The sequence below is a fragment of the Heterodontus francisci genome, chromosome 30, assembly GCF_036365525.1.
Source record: "Heterodontus francisci isolate sHetFra1 chromosome 30, sHetFra1.hap1, whole genome shotgun sequence".
Taxonomy (NCBI): domain Eukaryota; kingdom Metazoa; phylum Chordata; class Chondrichthyes; order Heterodontiformes; family Heterodontidae; genus Heterodontus; species Heterodontus francisci.
The window spans coordinates 58,805,093-58,828,889 of NC_090400.1; the positions used below are offsets into that span (position 1 = coordinate 58,805,093).

The 23,797-nt window shown below is 48.0% G+C and overlaps 2 protein-coding genes across 4 annotated transcripts in view; one reads left to right on the plus strand and one right to left on the minus strand.

Annotated features, from left to right (window-relative positions):
* Positions 1 to 12,915, plus strand: part of sarm1 (sterile alpha and TIR motif containing 1) — a 29,119-nt gene extending 16,204 nt beyond the window's left edge. The window contains exons 6-9 of one of the 3 annotated variants that reach the window (XM_068010783.1): positions 1,035 to 1,137; positions 2,555 to 2,744; positions 7,598 to 7,719; positions 10,321 to 12,915. In XM_068010783.1, coding sequence (XP_067866884.1) covers positions 1,035 to 1,137; positions 2,555 to 2,744; positions 7,598 to 7,719; positions 10,321 to 10,438 — 533 coding nt within the window. In that variant the 3' untranslated portion in view covers positions 10,439 to 12,915. The remainder of the gene's footprint in view (positions 1 to 1,034; positions 1,138 to 2,554; positions 2,745 to 7,597; positions 7,720 to 10,320) is intronic. The other 2 variants (XM_068010784.1, XM_068010785.1) reach the window with 2 other exon arrangements.
* Positions 12,916 to 14,755: 1,840 nt separating this feature from the next.
* Positions 14,756 to 23,797, minus strand: part of slc46a1 (solute carrier family 46 member 1) — a 31,390-nt gene continuing 22,348 nt past the window's right edge. The window contains exon 5 of the mRNA XM_068010786.1: positions 14,756 to 16,233. Within this exon, the coding sequence (XP_067866887.1) occupies positions 16,107 to 16,233 (127 nt within the window). The 3' untranslated portion in view covers positions 14,756 to 16,106. The remainder of the gene's footprint in view (positions 16,234 to 23,797) is intronic.

Genomic DNA, 23,797 nt, shown 5'->3' on the forward strand with positions numbered 1-23,797 from the left:
CCTCAGTACTGACCCTCCGACAGTGCAGCATTCCCTCAGTACTGACCCTCCGACAGTGCAGCACTCCGTCAGTACTGACCCTCCGACAGTGCAGCTGTCCCTCAGTACTGACCCTCCGACAGTGCAGCACTCCCTCAGTACTGACCCTCCGACAGTGCAGTGCTCCCTCAGTACTGACCCTCCGACAGTGCAGCTGTCCCTCAGTACTGACCCTCCGACAGTGCAGCGCTCCCTCAGTACTGACCCTCCGACAGTGCAGCACTCCGTCAGTACTGATCCTCCGACAGTGCAGCACTCCCTCAGTACTGACCCTCCGACAGTGCAGTGCTCCCTCAGTACTGACCCTCCGACAGTGCAGCACTCCGTCAGTACTGCCCCTCCGACAGTGCAGCTGTCCCTCAGTACTGACCCTCCGACAGTGCAGCATTCCCTCAGTACTGCCCCTCCGACAGTGCAGCACTCCGTCAGTACTGATCCTCCGACAGTGCAGCACTCCCTCAGTACTGACCCTCCGACAGTGCAGTGCTCCCTCAGTACTGACCCTCCGCCAGTGCAGCATTCCCTCAGTACTGCCCCTCCGACAGTGCAGCACTCCGTCAGTACTGCCCCTCCGACAGTGCAGCTGTCCCTCAGTACTGACCCTCCGACAGTGCAGCATTCCCTCAGTACTGACCCTCCGACAGTGCAGCACTCCGTCAGTACTGATCCTCCGACAGTGCAGCACTCCCTCAGTACTGACCCTCCGACAGTGCAGCACTCCCTCAGTACTGACCCTCTGACAGTGCAGCACTCCCTCAGTACTGACCCTCTGACAGTGCAGCACTCCCTCAGTACTGACCCTCTGACAGTGCAGCACTCCCTCAGTACTGACCTTCCGACAGTGCAGCACTCCCCCAGTACTGCACTGGGAGTGTCAGCCTGGACTTTTGTGCTCGAGTCTCTGTACATGGCCTCAAACCCCCAACCTTGTGACTGACAAGTGAGAATGTTAGGCACTGAGACACAGTTAATGAGAAACTGTTTCTACCTTTCAGAGCTGCTGCCTCCCAGTTGGCCCGTGGTCAGTCTGCAGCCCGGCCCCGAAGGCCCTGATGTCTTCATCAGTTACCGGCGGACCACAGGAGCACAGCTGGCCAGGTGTGTGCATTTGTTCCTGAATTCCAGGGTCACTGGCTGGTTGGCGAGGTCTCCGGGAGTGGGACCTTCTGATGGGGGTCACTGCGAGTTTGAAATCGTTTGTTCTGCAAAACGTCTGGAGAAACCTGCAATATTTTAGAAAGGGAAAGGTGATTGGATGCTGAAACGTAAACATCCTTGGACAGAGTCACCGCCTTTGGCATTGGAGGGTGTCACCCCCTCCCCCCCCCCCCCCCCTCACACTTCCCATTCCCTTGCTCCAGCTCTAGTTAATGTGTAGTTAATTTAATAAGAGGAACAGATCGGGTAGATAGCGAGAAACTATTTCTCCTGGTTGGGGAGTCCACGACTCGGGAGCAGAATCTAAAAATGAGAGCCAGAACTTTCAGGAGTGAAATGAGGAAACACTTCTTCACACAGAGGCTGGTCGAAGTTTGGAATTCTCTTCCGCAAACGACAATCGATGCTCAATCAGTTGTTAATTTTCAATCTGAGATTGATAGATTTCGGTTAACCACAAGTATTCAGGGATTTGGGGCAGTGGCAGGTTTATGAAGGTCGGTCACAGGTCAGACATGATCTCAATGAATGACGGAACAGGATCAAAGGGCTGAATGGCCTCCTCCTGTTCTATAACTTGGGGCAAAGGGCTCTTAAATGTTTGTAAGACGGGGGGGGGGGGGGGCTGTGGGGAGCCTTTTGAAGGGGGCCTGGACAAAGTCTGTTCGCGCACATCGAACAGGCCGAACTCCTGCATTCTCTGTTTTCTAAATTGGGTTTTTCTGATGATAACAAAGCATGAAATTTGGAAGAGAAGAGTTGGAAGAAATAAAAGCCCATCATTTAGAGAGTTTCCTGCAAGTCTCTCAAACCTCTCAACATGTGTCTTGTCCAGTGAACGACAGCAACTGTTGCTATGGAGGCAAACACAGTCGTGTTGCAATGAAATTACTGAACTGGTAATCCAGACAGAGAGTTCCCACCATGGCAGTTTCAGGAATGTGGAAAATAAAAATCTGCTCTCAGTAAAAGTGATCCTGAAGCTGTGGGATTGTCAATTGGTTCATTAATATCCTTTAGGGAAGGAAACCTGCTGTCCTCACCCAGTCTAGGCCGATATGTGACTAGTCCTCCACTAATGTGGTTAACTGCCCTCCATAATAGCCCGACAAGCAACCTGATTCTATCAAACCATTCACAGGTGGCAGTGGTTCAAGAAGGCAGCTCACCACCACCTTCTCAAGGGCAACTAGGGATGGGCAATAAATGCTGGCCTGGCCAGCGACAACCACATCCCAAGATTGAATAAACCAAAAACTGCCCAGATAGGAAGGGGTGTGTGATCGGAGACTGGTATCCCGAAGGGTGTCCTGTTTTGTGATGATGACCCTCTTTCTCTCTGCCTTTTGTCTCTCAGTCTTTTGAAGGTTCACCTGCAGCTCCGTGGTTTCAGTGTGTTTATCGATGTGGAGAAACTGGAGGCCGGCACGTTTGAGGATAAACTCTGTCAGAGTGTGAGGAAGGCGACACATTTTGTTCTGGTTCTTTCGGCGAATGCCCTGGACAAGTGCATGGGAGACACCGACATGAAAGACTGGGTGCACAAGGTGAGTGAGTGGAGGTGTTTGCCCGAGCAGAACCAGCAACCAGGGACAGGGAGCTTTGCAGGTCAGGGTACAGGGCAGCAGTGTTGACCCCTCCTCTCCCAGCGAGGATTTCTTACACACATCAATTCTCCACTAACATCAGGCAGTACTGAAGCAAGTCAATCTCCCAGAGAGGGCCAGTGATAGTCTCTAGACCTCTCTCCCTCTCTCAGTGTATACCCCTCCACTCTCCCCCTCTCACTGTGTACCCCTCCACTCTCCCCCTCTCACTGTATACCCCTCCACTCTCCCCCTCTCACTGTATACCCCTCCACTCTCCCTCTCTCACTGTGTACCCCTCCACTCTCCCCCTCTCACTGTATACCCCTCCACTCTCCCTCTCTCACTGTATACCCCTCCACTCTCCCTCTCTCACTGTGTACCCCTCCACTCTCCCCCTCTCACTGTGTACCCCTCCACACTCCCCCTCTCACTGTGTACCCCTCCACTCTCCCCCTCTCACTGTGTACCCCTCCACACTCCCCCTCTCACTGTATACCCCTCCACTCTCCCTCTCTCACTGTGTACCCCTCCAGTGCCTCTCTCCCTCCCTCACTGTGTACCCCTCCAATGCCCCTCTCCCTCTCTGACTGTGTACCCCTCCAGTGCCCCTCTCCCTCACTGTGTAAATGAACAGCTGAAGCTGTGTCGGAGCAGAGAGATTTCGGGTCCAAGTTCAGAAATCACTAAAAGCTGGTGCACAAATACAAAAAATAATTTAAAAGGCTAATGGAAGGTTGGCCTTTATCTCAATGGGCCTCGAATACAATGGGGAGAAAGTGATGTTACAGTTTATATAAAACTCTGCTCAGACCCCATCTGGAGTAACTGGGTTCAGTTCTGGGCACCGCCCCCTCAAGAAGGAGGGGGTGCAGCACAGATTCACCAGGCTGACCCCGGGGCTGAAAGGGTTAAATTACGAGGCCAGGTTGCACAGACTAGGCTTGTATTCCCTCGAGTGTAGAAGATCTAACTGAGGTGGTTAAGACGATTAAAGTTGTTGATACAGTCGACAGAGAAAAACTATTTCCTCTGATTGGGGGGGAGTCCAGAACAAGGGGGCAGAACCTTAAAATTGTAGCCAGGCCGTTCAGGGGTGATGTCAGGAAGGGGAGTGGGAATCTAAAAAACTCTCCCCCAAAAGCTGTCGAGGCTGGGGCGGTGTCAGTTGAAAATTTGACAACTGAGATTGATAGGATTTGTTGGGTAAGGGGATTACGAGTTACTGAACCAAGGCAGGTAGATGGAGCTCAGTTGCAGATCATCCCAGATCTAACTGACTGGTGGAACAGGATTGAGGGGCTGAACGGCCTCCTCCTGTTCTGATCTATACTCATTTCTTTAGGGCAGGAGCCAAATATTTACAAGGAACCTTCAGTTTATAAACTTCACTCAGCAAAAAGTATGAAATTCTGATGGGGTTCCTAATTAAATGTCACTCAAAAGTGGGAGGGATTGTCTCAATTGGCAAATAATCTCTAATGTACCCCAAGATTTTTGGCAAGTGGTCTTTGTGGCCTTAAAGGGACATGCCCTTTAAACACAGGTTGACCGCCAAAGAGGACGTCTGTGTTATATGGTCAATATTAAACAGCATAAATTCCAATTTAACATGAGCAGGCACAACAGGATATCCACATGTAAGTCTATTGTTAAAATTGAAGGTGAAGAAGTCTGTGATTTACTTCATACAATTCCCACTGCGGCCTGTGTGGGGCAGCAGTGAGCCAGACAGTGTTCCAGGTTCAGTCTGTGCAATGTCAGCTGATTTCAGCAAGAAATGCACAAATCTTATTGGCTGCGTTTGCTGACCACCCAACCACTAGGTGGTGCAGTACTCGCACAAGTGCAAATGCAGCCTCTTCAACTGGAATGTCAGTGTCTGAGACGTTCAGACAGCTGCTAGGATTAAAGATGGCACTGCTCAATTTATCACAGGAAATGCTTATGGCTAGATCGATGCAGCAAACTAACCTTACATTAAGTTGGATGGAAGCCCAGTAACATGCTATGTAGTTAGAGGATACTAACTGTAATCCTCAGATCCATTTAATATTCCAGTAATCCTATTAAATACAAAAGGAATTTTATGATTGAATTCCCATTGGTGATAGCAAATTGGCACCCTGATCGATGGAAAAGAAAATCAGGCAGAGTATAAAATGTGCCGCCAATTCGTTGTGTGATTTGTTTATATGACTGACCAGGAATGATTTCACCCAAACGCAGCTACTAGCTCTCACCCCACTGGCCGCTCTCCCCCCTCAGCCGGTCACTCCAAACTTCGCTGCTCCCCCCCCCACTTCCTTGGCCCATTGTTCCTCGCTTTGCGCCACCCCGGTCTCCAGCCACGAGCTCTAGGCTGCACCACTTCCCTCCTCTCGGCCACACACTCCCACAATTCATCATTCTCCGCAGGCCGCCCGAAGAAGCAAAGCCGGCTGCAAGGGGTGACGGGGCGACGTAGGAGCGAGTAGCTGAGAGGAGGGAAGTGGTGCAGCCTAGAGCTAGTGGCCGGAGAGCAGAGTGGTGCAAAGTGAGGAATAATCAGCCAGGGAAGCAGGAGGGAGTAGCGGGATATGGAGCGAGTGGCTGAAAGAGGAGAGCGTCCAGTGGGGTGGGAATGAATGGCGGGGATCGAGCACCAACCTCAAAATCTCCTATTCACCCGTTTTCTCCAGCCGAGTGGGGGGCTGGATACCCGATGATGCTTCATCACGCATGCGCAAAGATGGACCTGGCGCGGACAGGTGCTGATGTCATCCCATGCATGTGCCACTTAGCCCGAACCCGACCCGAACCCGAACCCGACCCGCACCCGACCCCGACCCGACCCGAACCGACCCGAACCTGACCTGACCCGACCCGAACCCGACCCGACCCGAACCCGACCCGGACCCGAACCCGACCCGACCCGAACCCGACCCGAACCGGACCCGAACCCGACCCGAACCCGACCCGCACCGAATCCGACCCGAACCCGACCCGAACCGGACCCGACCCGAACCCGACCTGACCCGAACCCGACCCGAACCCGACCCGAACCTGACCCGAACCCGACCCGACCCCGACCCGACCCGAACCCGAACCGGACCCGACCCCGAACCAGACCCGACCCAAACCCAAACCGGACCCGAACCCGACCCGACCCAGACCCGAGGCGAACCTGACCCGACCCGAACCCGACCTGAACCCGAGACAGTGTGTGTGGGACCCGTACCCCAGTGAGAGTCAGTGTGTGTGTGGAACCCGTACCCCAGTGAGAGTCAGTGTGTGTGGGTCCCGTACCCCAGTGAGAGTCAGTGTGTGTGGGTCCCGTACCCCAGTGAGAGTCAGTGTGTGTGTAGCCCGTACCGCAGTGAGAGTCAGTGTGTGTGGGTCCCGTACCCCAGTGAGAGTCAGTGCGTGTGGAACCCGTACCCCAGTGAGAGTCAGTGCGTGTGGAACCCGTACCCCAGTGAGAGTCAGTGTGTGTGGGACCCATACCCCAGTGAGAGTCAGTGTGTGTGGAACCCGTACCACAGTGAGAGTCAGTGTGTGTGGAACCCGTACCCCAGTGAGAATCAGTGTGTGTGGGACCCGTACCCCAGTGAGAGTCAGTGTGTGTGGGTCCCGTACCCCAGTGAGAGTCAGTGCGTGTGGAACCCGTACCCCAGTGAGAGTCAGTGTGTGTGGAACCCGTACCACAGTGAGAGTCAGTGTGTGTGGGACCCGTACCCCAGTGAGATTCAGTGCGTGTGGAATCCGTACCCCAGTGAGAGTCAGTGTGTGTGCGACCCGTACCCCAGTGAGAGTCAGTGTGTGTGGGACCCGTACCCCAGTGAGAGTCAGTGTGTGTGGGACCCGTACCCCAGTGAGTCAGTGCGTGTGGGACCCGTACCCCAGTGAGAGTCAGTGTGTGGGGAACCCGTACCCCAGTGAGAGTCAGTGTGTGTGGGACCCATACCCCAGTGAGAGTCAGTGTGTGTGGGACCCGTACCCCAGTGAGTCAGTGCGTGTGGGACCCGTACCCCAGTGAGAGTCAGTGTGTGTGGGACCCGTACCCCAGTGAGAGTCAGTGTGTGTGGGACCCATACCCCAGTGAGAGTCAGCTTCTTCAGGAGAGGAAGAGAGCATACTGGAAATAAGCAGCCACATTAGTAGGAACAGAAAGCTGTGGGGGTTTTGGGGGAGGTAATTATATATATCTCAGTACTGCAATTAGTTGAAGCTGCAAATTAAAAGCACCATGTGTTCCCCATGGCGCTGGGTTAGTTTCAGTGACGTCTCCTGCTCAGTCCAGTTTGGATTGGTGCTGATCCTGGCAGTCAATATGATCGGATCCGTCTCCTCTCATTTTCTATCAATGAGACTCCCAGGTTTCAGACAGCTTGGCCTTCACTGCCTGTCACTGAAAACCTGCCTCAGCAGGGAGCGGCTCTTTTGGATACATTTAAGGGGAAGCTCGATAAACACACGAGGGAATAAGGAATAGAAGGATATGGTGATAGGGTGAGATGGAGGGGTTGGAGGAGGCTCATGTGGAGCATAAACACCAGCACGGAGCAGATGGGCTGAATGGCCTGTTTCTATGCTGACAATATAATGGTGAGGGAAGTAGAAATATCATATTGATGCAGTGCAGTGTGTCGCTAGGCTGAACCTTATCATACATTAGCCTGAAGCGATGTGTGTGTGAGGAGTTTTAACTATACCAAGCTGATTGGAGGCACAGTAGTGTGCTTTGCTGTCGACATATATATATTTCTCTGAACTGTTGTGTGTTCCAATGCCTGATGTTTGGACTGACACAAGTTTCTTTGAATTTGTCAAAGGAGATTGTCATGGCAATAAACTCCAGAAAGAATATAATACCTGTCATTGACAATTTCTTGTGGCCTGACCCCAGTTGTCTGCCCGAGGACATGAGAAGGATACTCAACTACAACGGCATCATGTAAGTGTGGCTTCCAATCTCCACTCCTCGTCACCTTGTTCTCTACCCGTGTGATGCCCATTCCATTGCCCAGGTTGCATGACTGACCTGACTCTGATCTCCAGTGCCGCACCTGGGTGATCCGGGGTATCAGCTGTTTGGCTCAACACATAGAATGTACAGCACAGAAACAGGCCATTCGGCCCAACTTGTCCATGCTGATCTTTATGGCCCCAAGAGCCTCCTCCCACCCAGTCAGCACATCCTCATAAGAACATGCGGCAGTGGTTAGCACCGCAGCCTCACAGCTCCAGCAACCCGGGTACTGCCTGTGCGGAGTTTGCAAGTTCTGCCTGTGACCGCGTGGGTTTCCTCCGGGTGCTCCGGTTTCCTCCCACATGCCAAAGACTTGTGGGTTGATAGGTAAATTGGCCATTGTAAAAAAATTGCCCCTAGTGTAGGTAGGAGAATTGAGGGAAGGTGAGAGGGAAAAATGGGATTAATGTCGGATTAGTATAAATGGGTGGTTGATGGTCGGGGCGGACTCAGTGGGCCGAAGGGCCTGTTTTGGTGCTGTATCTCTCTTTGACTCTATGAGAAACAGGAGCAGGGGTAGGCCATTCAGCCCCTCGGTCCTGCATCGCATTCAATCTTCTATCTCAACTCCACTTTCCCACCCTATCTCCATCTATCAATCTCCCTCTTGAATATACTATATAGTGGACTGAGCTTCCACAGCTCTCTGGAGCAGAGAATTCCAAAGATCACAACCCTCTCAGTGTAGACATTTCTCCTCATCTCAGCCCTAAATGGCCAACCCCTTATCCTAAGACTGTGACCCCTAATTGTAAGAACATCTATTCCTTTCTCCCTCGTGTACTTACCTAACATCCCCTTAAATGTATCGATACTATTCACCTCAACCACTCCCTGTGGTAGTGAGTTCCACATTCTCACCACTCTCTGGGGAAAGAAATTTCTCCTGAATTCCCAATTGGATTTATTAGCAACTGTTACCACCATGTGAGAAAGGGGTCTAGGGGTTCCCTCTCAGCCTTTTCCTGGTTTGTCCGTAACAGGGTTTAATTTTTAAAACACCTGTTTTTAGTGTCCCCTCAGTGAATCTTTGTTCACTGCTCTCCAACTGCACTGGCAAAGAAATCAACCAGACAGATTTTCTTAGATTTAAACAAGGTGTAAGTATATTAACCTTAAACTCTAATTTGGTTAAAACTACTAAAAATACGTAACGTGACCATGTCAGCATGCACACGTGATAAACACACATGCAGATAGAGACAGAAAAGGAGAAAGAATCAAAGGGAAATGTTTGAAGCAATAGCTGGAGTTCATTTACTGTCTTTTGAGTTCGATGTAAAGTCTTTTCACGATGGACCGAAGGGCCTATTTCTGTGTTGTATAACTGTATGACTCTATGACTTTGGCTGAAGTTCAACCTTGCTATCTTGTTGGGGCCCAGTGCACACTTTCAAACTTGTTTCGATGGTTTTCTGTCTTCTTGAAATCCAGTTGCAGTCTCTGCTTTTCACGAGAGAGACAGAGACAGCAAGAGACCTTCCTTCTCTTTCGTCTTCAAATTGCAGTCTAACTTCAAACTGTTCAGTGCACGCAATTCAAACCAAACCTGGGCCAGCAGGCCAGTCATGTGACTAGCTCTTTTTTTCGGCCCGGTGAGTTTTGTGGATTCTTTCAATCTTAGTAGACATCCTCAGTTGGGGGCTGGAATGCTGACTTTCACACATTCAGGGTCTGGTGATCAAAATCCATTTGGTTAATTGAATAAGGGAGCAGTTCCATTGTCTTCTCCAGGCAACTGTCTCTTAGAATGCAAATGTTTCCAGTCACTGTCCTGTTAGAATGCAGGGGCAGCCATGTTTTCAATCCAGTAAGAGTTTGAAATTAATGTTCCATTTGTGGCAGGTGTGGTTTTCATCACAGCAACTTTCTTATATTTATTGCCCCTAGTTCTGGAGGGTTAAAGGGGTGATTTGTTAAGATTTTGAAGGGAATTGATAGGGTTGATAAAGAGTAACATTTTCCATTGGTGGGGTGGGGGCGAAGTCTAGGACAAGGGGACAGAACCTTAAAATCAGAACTGGGTCCTTCAGGAGAAGTTAGGAAACACTTACTCACACAAAGGGTGGTTGAAGTGTGAAACTGTCTCCCACCATAGGTAGGTGGTAGGGAAATATAGGGACAGGTGGGGATGTGGTAGGAATATGGAATTAGTGTAGGATTAGTATAAATGGGTGGTTGATGGTCGGCACAGACTCGGTGGGCCGAAGGGCCTGTTTCAGTGCTGTATCTCTAAAAAAACTAAAAAAAAGCAGAAGATGCCGGGGGTCAGATAATCATTTTACATCAGATTGATAGATTTTTGCTAGACAAGGGTATGAAGTGATATGGAGCCAAGGTGGGTGGATGGCGTTAGGACACAGATCAGCCATGATCTCATTGAATGGCAGAACAGGCTCGAGGGGCTGAATGGCCTCCTCCTGTTCCTATTGGGGTGTGTAGTGTTTCTCCATTTGCTGTCTGCACCCATTGACTTGCTTTAATTGTGCGCTCTCTTCGCCTGTTTATTTTCTCTCCCCAATGCAGGTGGTCTCACGAGTACCAGGATGCCAGTATTGAGAAGATCCTACGGTTCCTCCACGGTCCGTCCCGGAATAGCTGCATGGTTCCGGCAGACACTGACAAGAATGCCGTGATACCCTAGCGACCGCCAAAACCTCCCTCTGCCCGCCTCCTGTGCTTGCGACAACCCTCAGAACCCCGCTCTGCACCACAATCCTTGCAGCTCTGCTCCTTCATAGCGATGGAAATCACTGCTGCTACACAGTGATGATCCCGTGGGCAACAACAGCCAATAGATGTTTGAGATTCAGCGGTTAGCATTAGCGTGATGTTTAAAAGGCAGCTGTCCGCTAGTCGGCCTGGGACCACAGCTTTTCTTGGCGAGCTGGAATCCAAGTGACAGTGCCTGTGCTTTTTATTGTAGCTGTAGTTTTGTTCATTCTAATGTGAACAGGCTGAGCTGCTTTGGTGGCAGATGCAGCTGGTTTTAGTTAGAGAGCTGGTGACCCCTCTGCCAGGGCTAATTGCCGTCAGAGTACAGATTGTTCCTGGTAACTTTGGTGACAGCCCACCTGACATTGCCATTCGCCAAAGGGTGAGTCAACCGAGAGGGTTGAGAGTGGAAGGGGCACTTGTTTTAATGCGGTGAATCAGTAATTCACACTCAGGGTCAGTCTCACCTTACTCCTTGCCATTCCCACTGTCGCCAGCGCCTCTCCAAGTGTTCCTCCCTCAATTTCAGCTGCTCCCCACTCGTTGCAGGGTTTTCCCCTCCTTTGGAGTGTCTCCCCCTTGCAGGCTTGCATGAATCCAACCAGGGAAGAGGCTGTTTTAGATTTCATCTTTAATGAGACAGGATTAATTAGTAATCTCATAGTAAGGGATCCTCTGAGGAAGAGTGATCATATGATAGAATTTCACATTCAGTTTGAGAGTGACATACTTAGTCTGAAAGTAGAGTAGTAAAGTTAATTAAAGGCAATTACATAAGCATGAGGGGGCAAATTGGCTAGATTGGGAAATTAGATTACCAGTAGGTGAACAGTTAAAGAAATATCTCGTAATTCTCAACAAATCTACATTCTGTTGAGAAATAGAAACTCTACAAGATAAGAGAGTCACCAGTGATTAACTAAAGAGGTTAAAGATTAAAAAAGCTTTATAATATTGCCGAGGGGTTAGCCTGAGGATTGGGAGAGTTTTAGAAATCAGCGAAGGATGATCAAAAAATTGATAAAGAGGGAGAAAATAGAATGAGTAAACTATCCAGAAATATAAAAATAAATTGTAAGAGTTTCTACAAGTATGTAAAAAGGAAGAGAGTAGTGAAAATAAATGTGAGACTGAGACAGAAGAAATGATGTTAAAACAAATATTTTGTGTCTGTCTTCACAGTAGAAGATACAAAAATATATTAGAAATAGTGGGGAACCAAGAGTCTAATGAGTGAGGAACTGAATAATTAATATTAGTAAAGTACTGGAGAAATTAATAGGGCTGAATCCCATGCATCAGATGGCCTACATCGTAGGGTTCGAAAAGAGAAGGCTGCAGAGATAGTGGATTGAGACATGTAAGATTCTGAGAGGGCTTAACAGGGTAGATATTGAGAGTCTAAAACTAGGGGGTCACAGTCTCAGAATAAGGAGTCAGCCAATTTGGACTGAGATGAGAAGTTTCTCTGTTCAAAGGGTTGTGAATCTTTGGAATTCTCTACCTCAGAGAGCTGTGGATGCTCAGTCATTGAGTATATTCAATGGATTCAAAGAGTTGATGGATTTTTGGGTACGAAGGAAATTAAAGGACGTGAGGATAGGGCGGTAAAATGAAATTGAAGCAGATCATCCATAATCTCATTGAATGGTGGAGCAGGTTCAAGGGACCTAATAGCCGACTCCTGCTCTTGTTTCTTCTGTCTCCCCCGCCAGAAGGGTCTCTGTCTCTCGTGGGGGTCTCCATTCCCCCCCCTCGCAGGGCTTTCATTCCCCCCCCCCCCCCCCCCCACTGCCACAGGGTCTCCATCTCTCTCGCAGGGTCTCGGCCTCACTTCTCCCCCTCAGGGTTTCCATCTCTCAGGTTATCATCCCTTTGCTCTTTCGCAGGGTCACAGTCTCTCCCTCACTCTCCTCTGCCTCTGGATCTCTCCGTCCCTCACTACCTTCTCTCATACCCACTGACAGAGCAATATCTTACACTGCCGTGTGCAGCCTCTGGGGAAGTTGGGTGCCAGTCCCTGGTCTGATAATTAAGGGGCATCCCCTGACCTTGCCGACATTAGTACTTCTCCATGGATGAGCTTCCAGTAGATTTTTTCTGTCCTGACTGATGTTTCCTGTGCCTTTATCAACTCTCTGGGGGCAAATTTAATCAAACCTGCTCAGCAGGAATGGTGCAAGTACAAATCAGATGCCCATATTGCACCCCTCCGGAATTTACTTCCCATTTCCTTCAAACTTATCCATTCCTCACCACCCCATGCCTCCCCATCCAACCAGGTGTGCTTTGTTAAAATAATTCTATCTAACGCTGCAATGCAACTCCTGCTGGACCATTAAGAGTTTAATTTAGATTGAGGATATCTGTTTGCAGTTGATATTGTAAAGAGAGCTCTTCTCTTCTGTAATAAATATCTCCCTCATGAGAGATTCGAAAATTCCTAACCTCTCTGTTCAACTTTGTTTTCTCCTGTAAGTAACTAATGTGCTCAGGTGCAGCGCGATCTGTGTGCAATCTTAAACACACTGACTAAAGTTCACTATAGCCGAGGTCTCTCAGTGTGAGGACATTTCGTGAAACGCAGAAAAAAACGGGTGTTCAAATTCACCCACAGATCAACTCGCAACCAAAGAGAAACTTGCATTTATATAGTACCTTCCGCAACCTCCGAATGTCTCAAAGTGCTTTACAGCCAGTGAAGTATTTTTGAAGTGCAGTCACCCTTGTCATGTAGGAAACACAGCAGCCAATTTGCGCACAGCAAGATCCCACAAATAGCAATGTGATAATCACCATATAATCTGTTTTCATTTAAGTGATGTTGGTTAAGAGATAAATATTGGTCCCAGGGAGAACTCCCCGTGCTCCTCCTAGAAATAGTGGCCGTGGGATCTTCCATGACCACCTGAAACGGTAAATAGGGCCTCAGATTAACATCTCATCTGAAAGATGGCACCTCTGGCATCTTTCTCCAACAGTGCAGCACTCCCTCAGTATTGCCCCTCCGACAGTGTAGCACTCCCTCAGTACTGACCCTCTGACGGTGCAGCGCTCCCTCAGTACTGACCCTGACAGTGCAGCACTCCCTCAGTACTGACCCTCTGACAGTGCAACGCTCCCTCAGTACTGACCCACTGATGGTGCAGCGCTCCCTCAGTACTGACCCTCTGACAGTGCAGTGCTCCCTCAGTACTGACCCTCCGACAGTGCAGCATCCCTCAGTACTGACCCTCCGCCAATGCAGCACTCCCTCAGTTCTGACCTTCCGTCAGTGTGGCGCTCCCTCAGTACTGCCCCTCCGACAGTGTGGCGCTCCCTCAGTACTGCCCCTCCGACAGTGCAGCCCCTCCGACAGTGAAGCGTCCCTCATACTGCCCCTTTGACAGTGCAGCATCCCTCAGTACTGACCCTCCGCCAATGCAGCACTCCCTCAGTATTGCCCCTCCGACAGTGTGGCGCTCCCTCAGTACTGCCCCTCCGACAGTGTGGCGCTCCCTCAGTACTGCCCCTCCGACAGTGCAGCCCCTCCGACAGTGAAGCGTCCCTCATACTGCCCCTTTGACAGTGCAGCATTCCCTCAGTACTGACCCTCCGACAGTTCGGCATTCCTCAGTACTGACCCTCTGACAGTGCAACGCTCCCTCAGTACTGACCCTCCGACAGTGCAACGCTCCCTCAGTACTGACCCTCCGACAGTGCAGTGTTCCCTCAGTACTGACCCTCCGACAGTGCAGCGTCCCTCATACTGCCCCTTTGACAGTGCAGCATTCCCTCAGTACTGACCCTCCGACAGTTCGGCATTCCTCAGTACTGACCCTCTGACAGTGCAACGCTCCCTCAGTACTGACCCTCCGACAGTGCAACGCTCCCTCAGTACTGACCCTCCGACAGTGCAGTGTTCCCTCAGTACTGACCCTCCGACAGTGCAGCGTCCCTCATACTGCCCCTTTGACAGTGCAGCGTTCCCTCAGTACTGACCCTCCGACAGTTCGGCATTCCTCAGTACTGACTGGGAATGTCAGCTTGCATTTTGTGCTCAAGTCTCTGGAACAGGACTTGAACTCACAACCTTCTGTGTCAGAGGTGAGAGCTTCACACTGAGCCATGGCCGACACTCTTGGACTTCTGCAACTGTGAAGGCTTCCATGGTCGGATACTGCTCACTTCTTGTCAACCAGGCCTGGACCTGTGCCCAGTTTATAAACAGATAATTCAGCTGATCACAGAATGAGACACAGGGAGATAGAGCTGAGCATCACTTTACTTGTGGCATTTTCTGTTAAAATATATCAGTATTTTCCTCTCTCCGTCTTTAAGGTGCGATGAGAGTGTACACACACCGAATTTACAACCAATACATATTTTAAAACCTCATGATTTTGTCATAGTTTTGGTCATTTTTCAATTTAATTTTTCAATTTCCAAAGTTTAACTTAATTCAGTTGCAATGACTAGGTTTTAACATTACAAGCTGTGGGCAAGCCTGGGAGATGGTGGTGCTGTGGTAATGTCACTAAACTAGTAATGCAGAGGCCCAGGCTAATGCCCCGGGGACAAGGGTTCAAATCCCACCACGGCAGCTGGTGGAATTTAAATTCAATTAATTAATTTTAAAAAAAAAACTGGAATTGAAAGCTTGTCTCAGTAATGGTGCCATGAAACTATCATTGATTGGCATAAAAACCCATCTGGTTCATTAATGTGCTTCCAGAAGGAAATCTGCCGTCTTTACCTGGTCTGGCCGACATGTGACTCCAGACCCACAGCAATGTGGTTGACTTTTAACTACCCACTGACACTGCCCAGCAAGACAGTTATCAAGGGCAATTAGGGATGGACAACCAATGCTGGCCTTACCAGCGATGCCAGCATCGCATGAAAGAATAAAATAAAAATCCTAGTCAAAGGCCTGTTCAGTTTGTACAGTCGTCTTCATCTCTCAGCAAAGCCATGGGAAATCTACTTTGCCAATGATGACTTCCGCAAACTAAAGGTCAGAACAGCATAGGGACAGAAAGCAAAACACTGAGGCATTCAAAAGCATGAGGGGCTTTGATAGAGTAAATCGAGAAAAACTGTTTCCATTGGCAGGAGGGTCGGTAACCAGAGAACACAGATCTAAGGTAATTAACAGAACAGCCAGAGGTGAGATAAGGAAAAATAAATTACGCAGCGACTTGTGATCTGGAATGCGATACCTGAAAGGGCGGTGCAAGCAGATTCAATAGTAACTTTCAAAAGGGAATTGGATAAATACTTGAAAAGGAGAAATTTGCAGGACTGTGGAGAAAGAGCAGGGGGGAGTTGGATTAATTGGATAGCTCATTCAAAGGGGCAGCACAGACACAATGGGTCGAATGGCTCCCATCTGTGGTCTAAGAATTTATGATTCTACTTGCTCACAACAGCTTGTAGTTCCATGCAGAAAAGCAAGTTAGTTAAATTACGCCAACACATGACAGAGCATCAGTTGAATTTAGATCAGAATCTGGTTCGTGTGCTGTTGCTACAGGTGCTGTTGTACCTGCTGCTCCAGATGCACTTGTTGAAATTCTGATTGGTTTGCTGATTGGAAAGATACACAAGGTTAATCATTACACGTCCGGACAGATTTGCTCGTTCTGACTGGAGCAGGTATCAGAGTCGAGGGTGAGACGGGCAACTTGGGAAGTGTCTTCGAATTGGCTGTACTGCACCTCTGTGTCAAACCAGCCCAAGATTCTAAAACAGAAAACAGGGTGTTAAAGGAAATCAGGGCAGTTTTTCCAGTAACAATGTCAAACCCTTCTCTATCAACATTCTGTATCTAACCCCATCAAACCCTTCTCTATCAACATTCTGTATCTAACCCCATCAAACCCTTGTCTATCAACATTCTGTATCTAACCCCATCAAACCCTTCTCTATCAACATTCTGTATCTAACCCCATCAAACCCTTCTCTATCAACATTCTGTATCTAACCCCGTCAAACCCTTCTCTATCAACATTCTGTATCTAACCCCGTCAAACCCTTCTCTATCAACATTCTGTATCTAACCCCATCAAACCCTTCTCTACAAACATTCTGTATCTAACCCCGTCAAACCCTTCTCTATCAACATTCTGTATCTAACCCCGTCAAACCCTTCTCTATCAACATTCTGTATCTAACCCCATCAAACCCTTCTCTACAAACATTCTGTATCTAACCCCATCAAACCCTTGTCTATCAACATTCTGTATCTAACCCCGTCAAACCCTTCTCTATCAACATTCTGTATCTAACCCCATCAAACCCTTCTCTATCAACATTCTGTATCTAACCCCATCAAACCCTTCTCTATCAACATTCTGTATCTAACCCCATCAAACCCTTCTCTATCAGCATTCTGTATCTAACCCCATCAAACCCTTCTCTATCAACATTCTGTATCTAACCCCATCAAACCCTTCTCTATCAGCATTCTGTATCTAACCCCATCAAACCCTTCTCTATCAGCATTCTGTATCTAACCCCATCAAACCCTTCTCTATCAGCATTCTGTATCTAACCCCATCAAACCCTTCTCTATCAACATTCTGTATCTAACCCCATCAAACCCTTCTCTATCAACATTCTGTATCTAACCCCATCAAACCCTTCTCTATCAACATTCTGTATCTAACCCCATCAAACCCTTCTCGATCAACATTCTGTATCTAACCCCATCAAACCCTTGTCTATCAACATTCTGTATCTAACCCCATCAAACCCTTCTCTATCAACATTCTGTATCTAACCCCATCAAACCCTTCTCTATCAACATTCTGTATCTAACCCCATCAAACCCTTCTCTATCAACATTCTGTATCTAACCCCATCAAACCCTTCTCTATCAACATTCTGTATCTAACCCTGTCAAACCCTTCTCTATCAGCATTCTGTATCTAACCCCGTCAAACCCTTCTCTATCAGCATTCTGTATCTAACCCCATCAAACCCTTCTCTATCAACATTCTGTATCTAACCCCATCAAACCCTTCTCTATCAACATTCTGTATCTAACCCCATCAAACCCTTCTCTATCAACATTCTGTATCTAACCCCATCAAACCCTTCTCTATCAACATTCTGTATCTAACCCCATCAAACCCTTCTCTATCAACATTCTGTATCTAACCCCATCAAACCCTTCTCTATCAACATTCTGTATCTGACCCCATCAAACCCTTCTCTATCAACATTCTGTATCTAACCCCATCAAACCCTTCTCTATCAACATTCTGTATCTAACCCCGTCAAACCCTTCTCTATCAGCATTCTGTATCTAACCCCATCAAACCCTTCTCTATCAACATTCTGTATCTAACCCCGTCAAACCCTTCTCTATCAGCATTCTGTATCTAACCCTGTCAAACCCTTCTCTATCAGCATTCTGTATCTAACCCCGTCAAACCCTTCTCTATCAGCATTCTGTATCTAACCCTGTCAAACCCTTCTCTATCAACATTCTGTATCTAACCCCGTCAAACCCTTCTCTATCAGCATTCTGTATCTAACCCCGTCAAACCCTTCTCTATCAGCATTCTGTATCTAACCCTGTCAAACCCTTCTCTATCAACATTCTGTATCTAACCCCGTCAAACCCTTCTCTATCAGCATTCTGTATCTAACCCCATCAAACCCTTCTCTATCAACATTCTGTATCTAACCCCGTCAAACCCTTCTCTATCAGCATTCTGTATCTAACCCCGTCAAACCCTTCTCTATCAACATTCTGTATCTAACCCCGTCAAACCCTTCTCTATCAACATTCTGTATCTAACCCTGTCAAACCCTTCTCTATCAACATTCTGTATCTAACCCCGTCTAACCCCGTCAAACCCTTCTCTATCAGCATTCTGTATCTAACCCCGTCAAACCCTTCTCTATCAACATTCTGTATCTAACCCTGTCAAACCCTTCTCTATCAACATTCTGTATCTAACCCTGTCAAACCCTTCTCTATCAACATTCTGTATCTAACCCCGTCTAACCCCGTCAAACCCTTCTCTATCAGCATTCTGTATCTAACCCCGTCAAACCCTTCTCTATCAACATTCTGTATCTAACCCTGTCAAACCCTTCTCTATCAACATTCTGTATCTAACCCCGTCTAACCCTGTCAAACCTTTCTCTAGCATTCTGTATCTGACCCTGTTTCAAACAAAAAGTATTAATACATTTTATTCAAAATAAATGAAAAGTTATTCAACTGACTGGACAAACAGAGAAGCTGTTATCTTTACTTTACACAGACATTACTGAGCCCCAAGAATGTCATTTTTGGCTGTGTTGAGAAACACTCATGCTTCATCAACCTTCAGTTATCAGAAATTAAACACTCATTGTTAAGTGGTGTGTACGTATCTGTGACCACCAGTATTTAGCCTGTGTCTCCTTCTCCCTGTAAGTGGATCTCAACACACACTCCTTGTAAATAGAAAAAGCTAATCTTTGAGTTTATCAGCTGCCGTCTCCAAACAGCTGCCCAAGTTCAAATTCTTTGGCTGTGTGTCAATTTTCCATTCAGCTGTGGTGTGGCCCAGAGTTTTCATTTTGCACAATTCTGGCTGTTGAAGCTCCTGGTATCAACCAATGATTTACCTTTGAATCATTCTTCTATCAGGCTAGCCAGATTACCGAAAAGATCACTAAATACATCTGGGAATGCACGGTAACATGCAAGTGAAGAGGTGTAGCCTCCAGCAAGATCCTAGGGTGTGGCAGCACGGTCATGGCTCAGATACCCTCGTTTTCCAAGGAGCTCATATTCTGGAACTTTAGCTCCCTAAGTCCCTATCTGCAATGGCTGGTAGACATACAGTACCTCTCTATCTTTGGCATTGGCTGCAAGGTTATTTGCTGACCCATTTTAATGTTAGTTTTTTTTTATTCATTCATGGGATGTGGTTGTCGCTGGCCGAGCCAGCATTTATTGCCCATCTCTAATTGCCCTTGAGAAGGTGGTGGTGAGCTGCCTTCTTGAACTGCTGCAGTCCATGTGGGGTAGGTACACCCACAGTGCTGTTAGGAAGGGAGTTCCAGGATTTTGTGACAGTGAAGGAATGGCGATATAGTTCCAAGTCAGGATGCTTGGAGGGGAACTTGCAGGTGGTGGTGTTCCCATGCATCTGCTGCACTTGTTTGTCTAGGTGGTAGAGGTCGCGGGTTTGGAAGGTTCTGTCTAAGGAGCCTTGGTGCGTTGCTGCAGTGCATCTTGTAGATGGTACACACTGCTGCCACTGTGCGTCGGTTTGTAGATGGGGTGCCAATCAAGCGGGCTGCTTTGTTCTGGATGGTGTCGAGCTTCTTGAATGTTGTTGGAGCTACACCCATCCAGGCAAGTGGACAGTATTCCATCACACTCCTGACTTGTGCCTTGTAGATGGTGGACAGGCTTTGGGGAGTCAGGAGGTGAGTTACTTGCCGCAGGAATCCTAGCCTCTGACCTGCTCTTGTAGCCACAGTATTTATATGGCTACTCCAGTTCAGTTTCTGGTCAATGGTAGCCCCTAGGATGTTGATAGTGGGGGATTCAGCGATGGTAATGCCATTGAATGTCAAGGGGAGATGGTTAGATTCTCTCTTGTTGGAGATGGTCATTGCCTGGCACTTGTGTGGTGCAAATGTTACTTGCCACTTATCAGCCCAAGCCTGGATATTGTCCAGGTCTTGCTGCATTTCTACACAGATTGCTTCAGTATTTGAGAAGTCGCGAATGGTGCTGAACATTGTGCAATCATCAGCGAACATCCCCACTTCTGACCTTATGATTGAAGGAAGGTCATTGATGAAGCAGCTGAAGATGGTTGGGCCTAGGTCACTACCCTGAGGAACTCCTGCAGTGATGTCCTGGAGCTCAGATGATTGACCTCCAACAACCACAGCCATCTTCCTTTGCGCTAGGTATGACTCCAACCAGCAGAGAGTTTTCCCCCTGATTCCCATTGACTCCAGTGTTGCTAGGGCTCCTTGATGCCATACTTGGTCAAATGCTGCCTTGATGTCAAGGGCAGTCACTCTCACCTCAATAATAAAAGCAAAATACTGCGGATGCTGGAAATCTGAAATAAAAACAAGAAATGCTGGAACCACTCAGCAGGTCTGGCAGCATCTGTGAAAAGAGCAGAGTTAACGTTTCGGGTCAGTGACCCTTCTTCGAAACTCTCACCTCACCTCTTTTGTCCATGTTTGAACCAAGGCTGTAATGAGGTCAGGAGCTGAGTGGCCCTGGCAGAACCCAAACTGAGCATCACTGAGCAGGTTATTGCTAAGCAACTGCTGCTTGATGGCACTGTTGATGCCACCTTCCATCACTTTACTGATGATTGGGAGTAGACTGATGGCACGGTAATTGGCTGGGTTGGACTTGTCCTGCTTTTTGTGTACAGGACATACCTGGGCAATTTTCCACATTGCCGGGTAGATGCCAGTGTTGTAGCAATACTGAAACAGCTTGGCTACAATTCTAAAGCTTCTTCCAAGTCTTCCTGCTCCCGGGTCAGTTTTAACTTGTTTCTGTAAATAATGTCTTTGTTGTCTTTCTGGTATTGCTCCACTTTTCTTTTAGCATTCTCTACATCCATATTGCTGGTCAGATTATTCACAATATCTTCAACCTCTTCAAGAAAATCATTATATTCTTCGAGAGTACAAAAGTCTTCTCCTTTGTTGTATATTTTTAATGCTTTCTTTCGAATCTCTACCTCCTTGTCCATTGTAGGATCTTCAAAGAGGTGCACTCTCAGGTTATTCTTTCGTACTGCTGTGCCACACTCCTGACAGTTTCCTGAACCTCTAACAAACAGCAGTTTCACGCAATTCTCACATAGTGTGTGTATGTACACATTCGCCATCAGTTTGAGAGAAGGGTTGCAGTACTTCGTTGTTTTACACCGAGGACATCCCTGATCATCCATCCTGACAGCTCCCTTGGAAACGGTGCTGTACCTGTCCTGGGAGTGTTTGATGGGACAGTGTAGAGGAAGCTTTACTCTGTATCTAACCCTGTGCTGTACCTGTCCTGGGAGTGTTTGATGGGACAGTGTACAGGAAGCTTTACTCTGTATCTAACCCCATGCTGTACCTGTCCTGGGAGTGTTTGATGGGGACAGTGTAGAGGAAGCTTTACTCTGTATCTAACCCCATGCTGTACCTGTCCTAGGAGTGTTTGATGGGACAGTGTAGAGGAAGCTTTACTCTGTATCTAACCCCATGCTGTACCTGTCCGAGGAGTGTTTGATGGGACAGTGTAGAGGAAGCTTTACTCTGTATCTAACCCCGTGTTGTACCTGTCCTGGGAGTGTTTGATGGGACAGTGTAGAGGAAGCTTTACTCTGTATCTAACCCCGTGCTGTACCTGTCCTGGGAGTGTTTGATGGGGACAGTGTAGAGGAAGCTTTACTCTGTATCTAACCCCGTGCTGTACCTGTCCTGGGAGTGTTTGATGGGACAGTGTAGAGGAAGCTTTACTCTGTATCTAACCCCGTACTGTACCTGTCCTGGGAGTGTTTGATGGGACAGTGTAGAGGAAGCTTTACTCTGTATCTAACCCCGTACTGTACCTGTCCTAGGAGTGTTTGATTGGGGACAGTGTAGAGGGAGCTTTACTCTGTATCTAACCCCGTGCTGTACCTGTCCTGGGAGTGTTTGATGGGACAGTGTAGAGGAAGCTTTACTCTGTATCTAACCCTGTGCTGTACCTGTCCTAGGAGTGTTTGATTGGGGACAGTGTAGAGGGAGCTTTACTCTGTATCTAACCCCATGCTGTACCTGTCCTAGGAGTGTTTGATGGGACAGTGTAGAGGGAGCTTTAGAGTCATAATTATACAGCACAGAAACAGGTCCTTCGACCCATCGTGTCTGTGCCAGCCATCAAGCTCCTATCTATTCTCATCCCATTTTCCAGCACTTGGCCCATAGCCTTAAAACCTCAACCCCGTGCTGTACCTGCCCGGGGAGTGTTTAATGCGACAGTATAGAGGGAGTTCTATACAATATTTAACTTTCATTCCCTTTGTCTGGGTTGCATTTCAACTCAGGTCCCACAGGTGGATTACAACCCCACTTTCACCCAGTCTGGATTCACCTGGAGCACTGATGTTCTTCTTGTTCCCACCCATTCTGATCTTTGGAAAAATGTTTCAATAACCCTCTCCTGGTGGGAAAGGGCCTGAACTGTGTTCCTGTTGTTCACATTAATTGCGATACTTGCTGGTACCCCCATCAGTTTATACTCTGGACCAATCCCCTCTCCCATCAGTGTCTCTCTTTCTCTCCCTTCCTCAGCGCACACTCTATCTCCTCTCCCATCAATCTCTCTCCTTCCTTTCCCAGACGGGACCTCACTATACTGACTGCAGTTTCTGGTCCTGACCATGCTCTCACCCTCCCGTGTGTGATATCTCTCGTTCCGGAGCTGTGTGGATGGGATTGCTGCTGAGAGTGTTTAATGGGAAGTGTTCAGCTCCAGATAGCACCTCATCAAGACCAGGCTATTCCTGGCTGCTGACAGCACTGTTCTATTTTAGGATTGTTCTTCTCTTTATAACACTGCAGTAGATTTGCCCACAGATTCAAGAGCATTGATAAGAATCTTAATGGCTGTTACTTAACAAAGGGCACTGATAAAATGCATCCTGGGCTTTTACAGCCCCCTGTCAGAAAAGCACATTAAAACCATCAGTATAACAAGTAGAATAGTGCATCAGAGATACGATGCTGACTATAAAGCAGTTAATGTCACAGTTAGCCCACTGAAATGGTCTTACATGGGTCTTACATGGGTAAAGCACGTCAGGAGCAGAGAATGTCTGGTGACTGATGAATCCTGTTTACCCTGTAAACCAGGCAGGAGTTTCTGAGGTTTCTTGTAGAGCGTTGGTTAGGCCAGAGCTGGAGTATTGTGTACAGTTCTGGTCACATTACAGAAAGGACATAATTGCTCTGGAGAGAGTACAGAGGAGATTTACAAGAATGTTGCCAGGGCTTGAAGGTTGCAGCTATGAGGAAAGATTGGAGAGGCTAGGGTTGTTTTCCTTGGAACTGAGGAAGCTGAGGGGTGACTTGACAGAGCTGTACAAAATTATGAGGGGGCCTAGACAGACAGGAAGGACCTGTTGCCCCTGGCGGGAAGGTCAGTTACCAGGGTACACAGATTTAAGATGATTGGTAGAAGGATTAGAGGGGACATGAGGAGAAACTTTTTCACCCAGAGGGTGGTGGGTGTCTGGAATTCACTGCCAGGATCGGTGGTGGAGGCAGAAACTCTCAATTCTTTTAA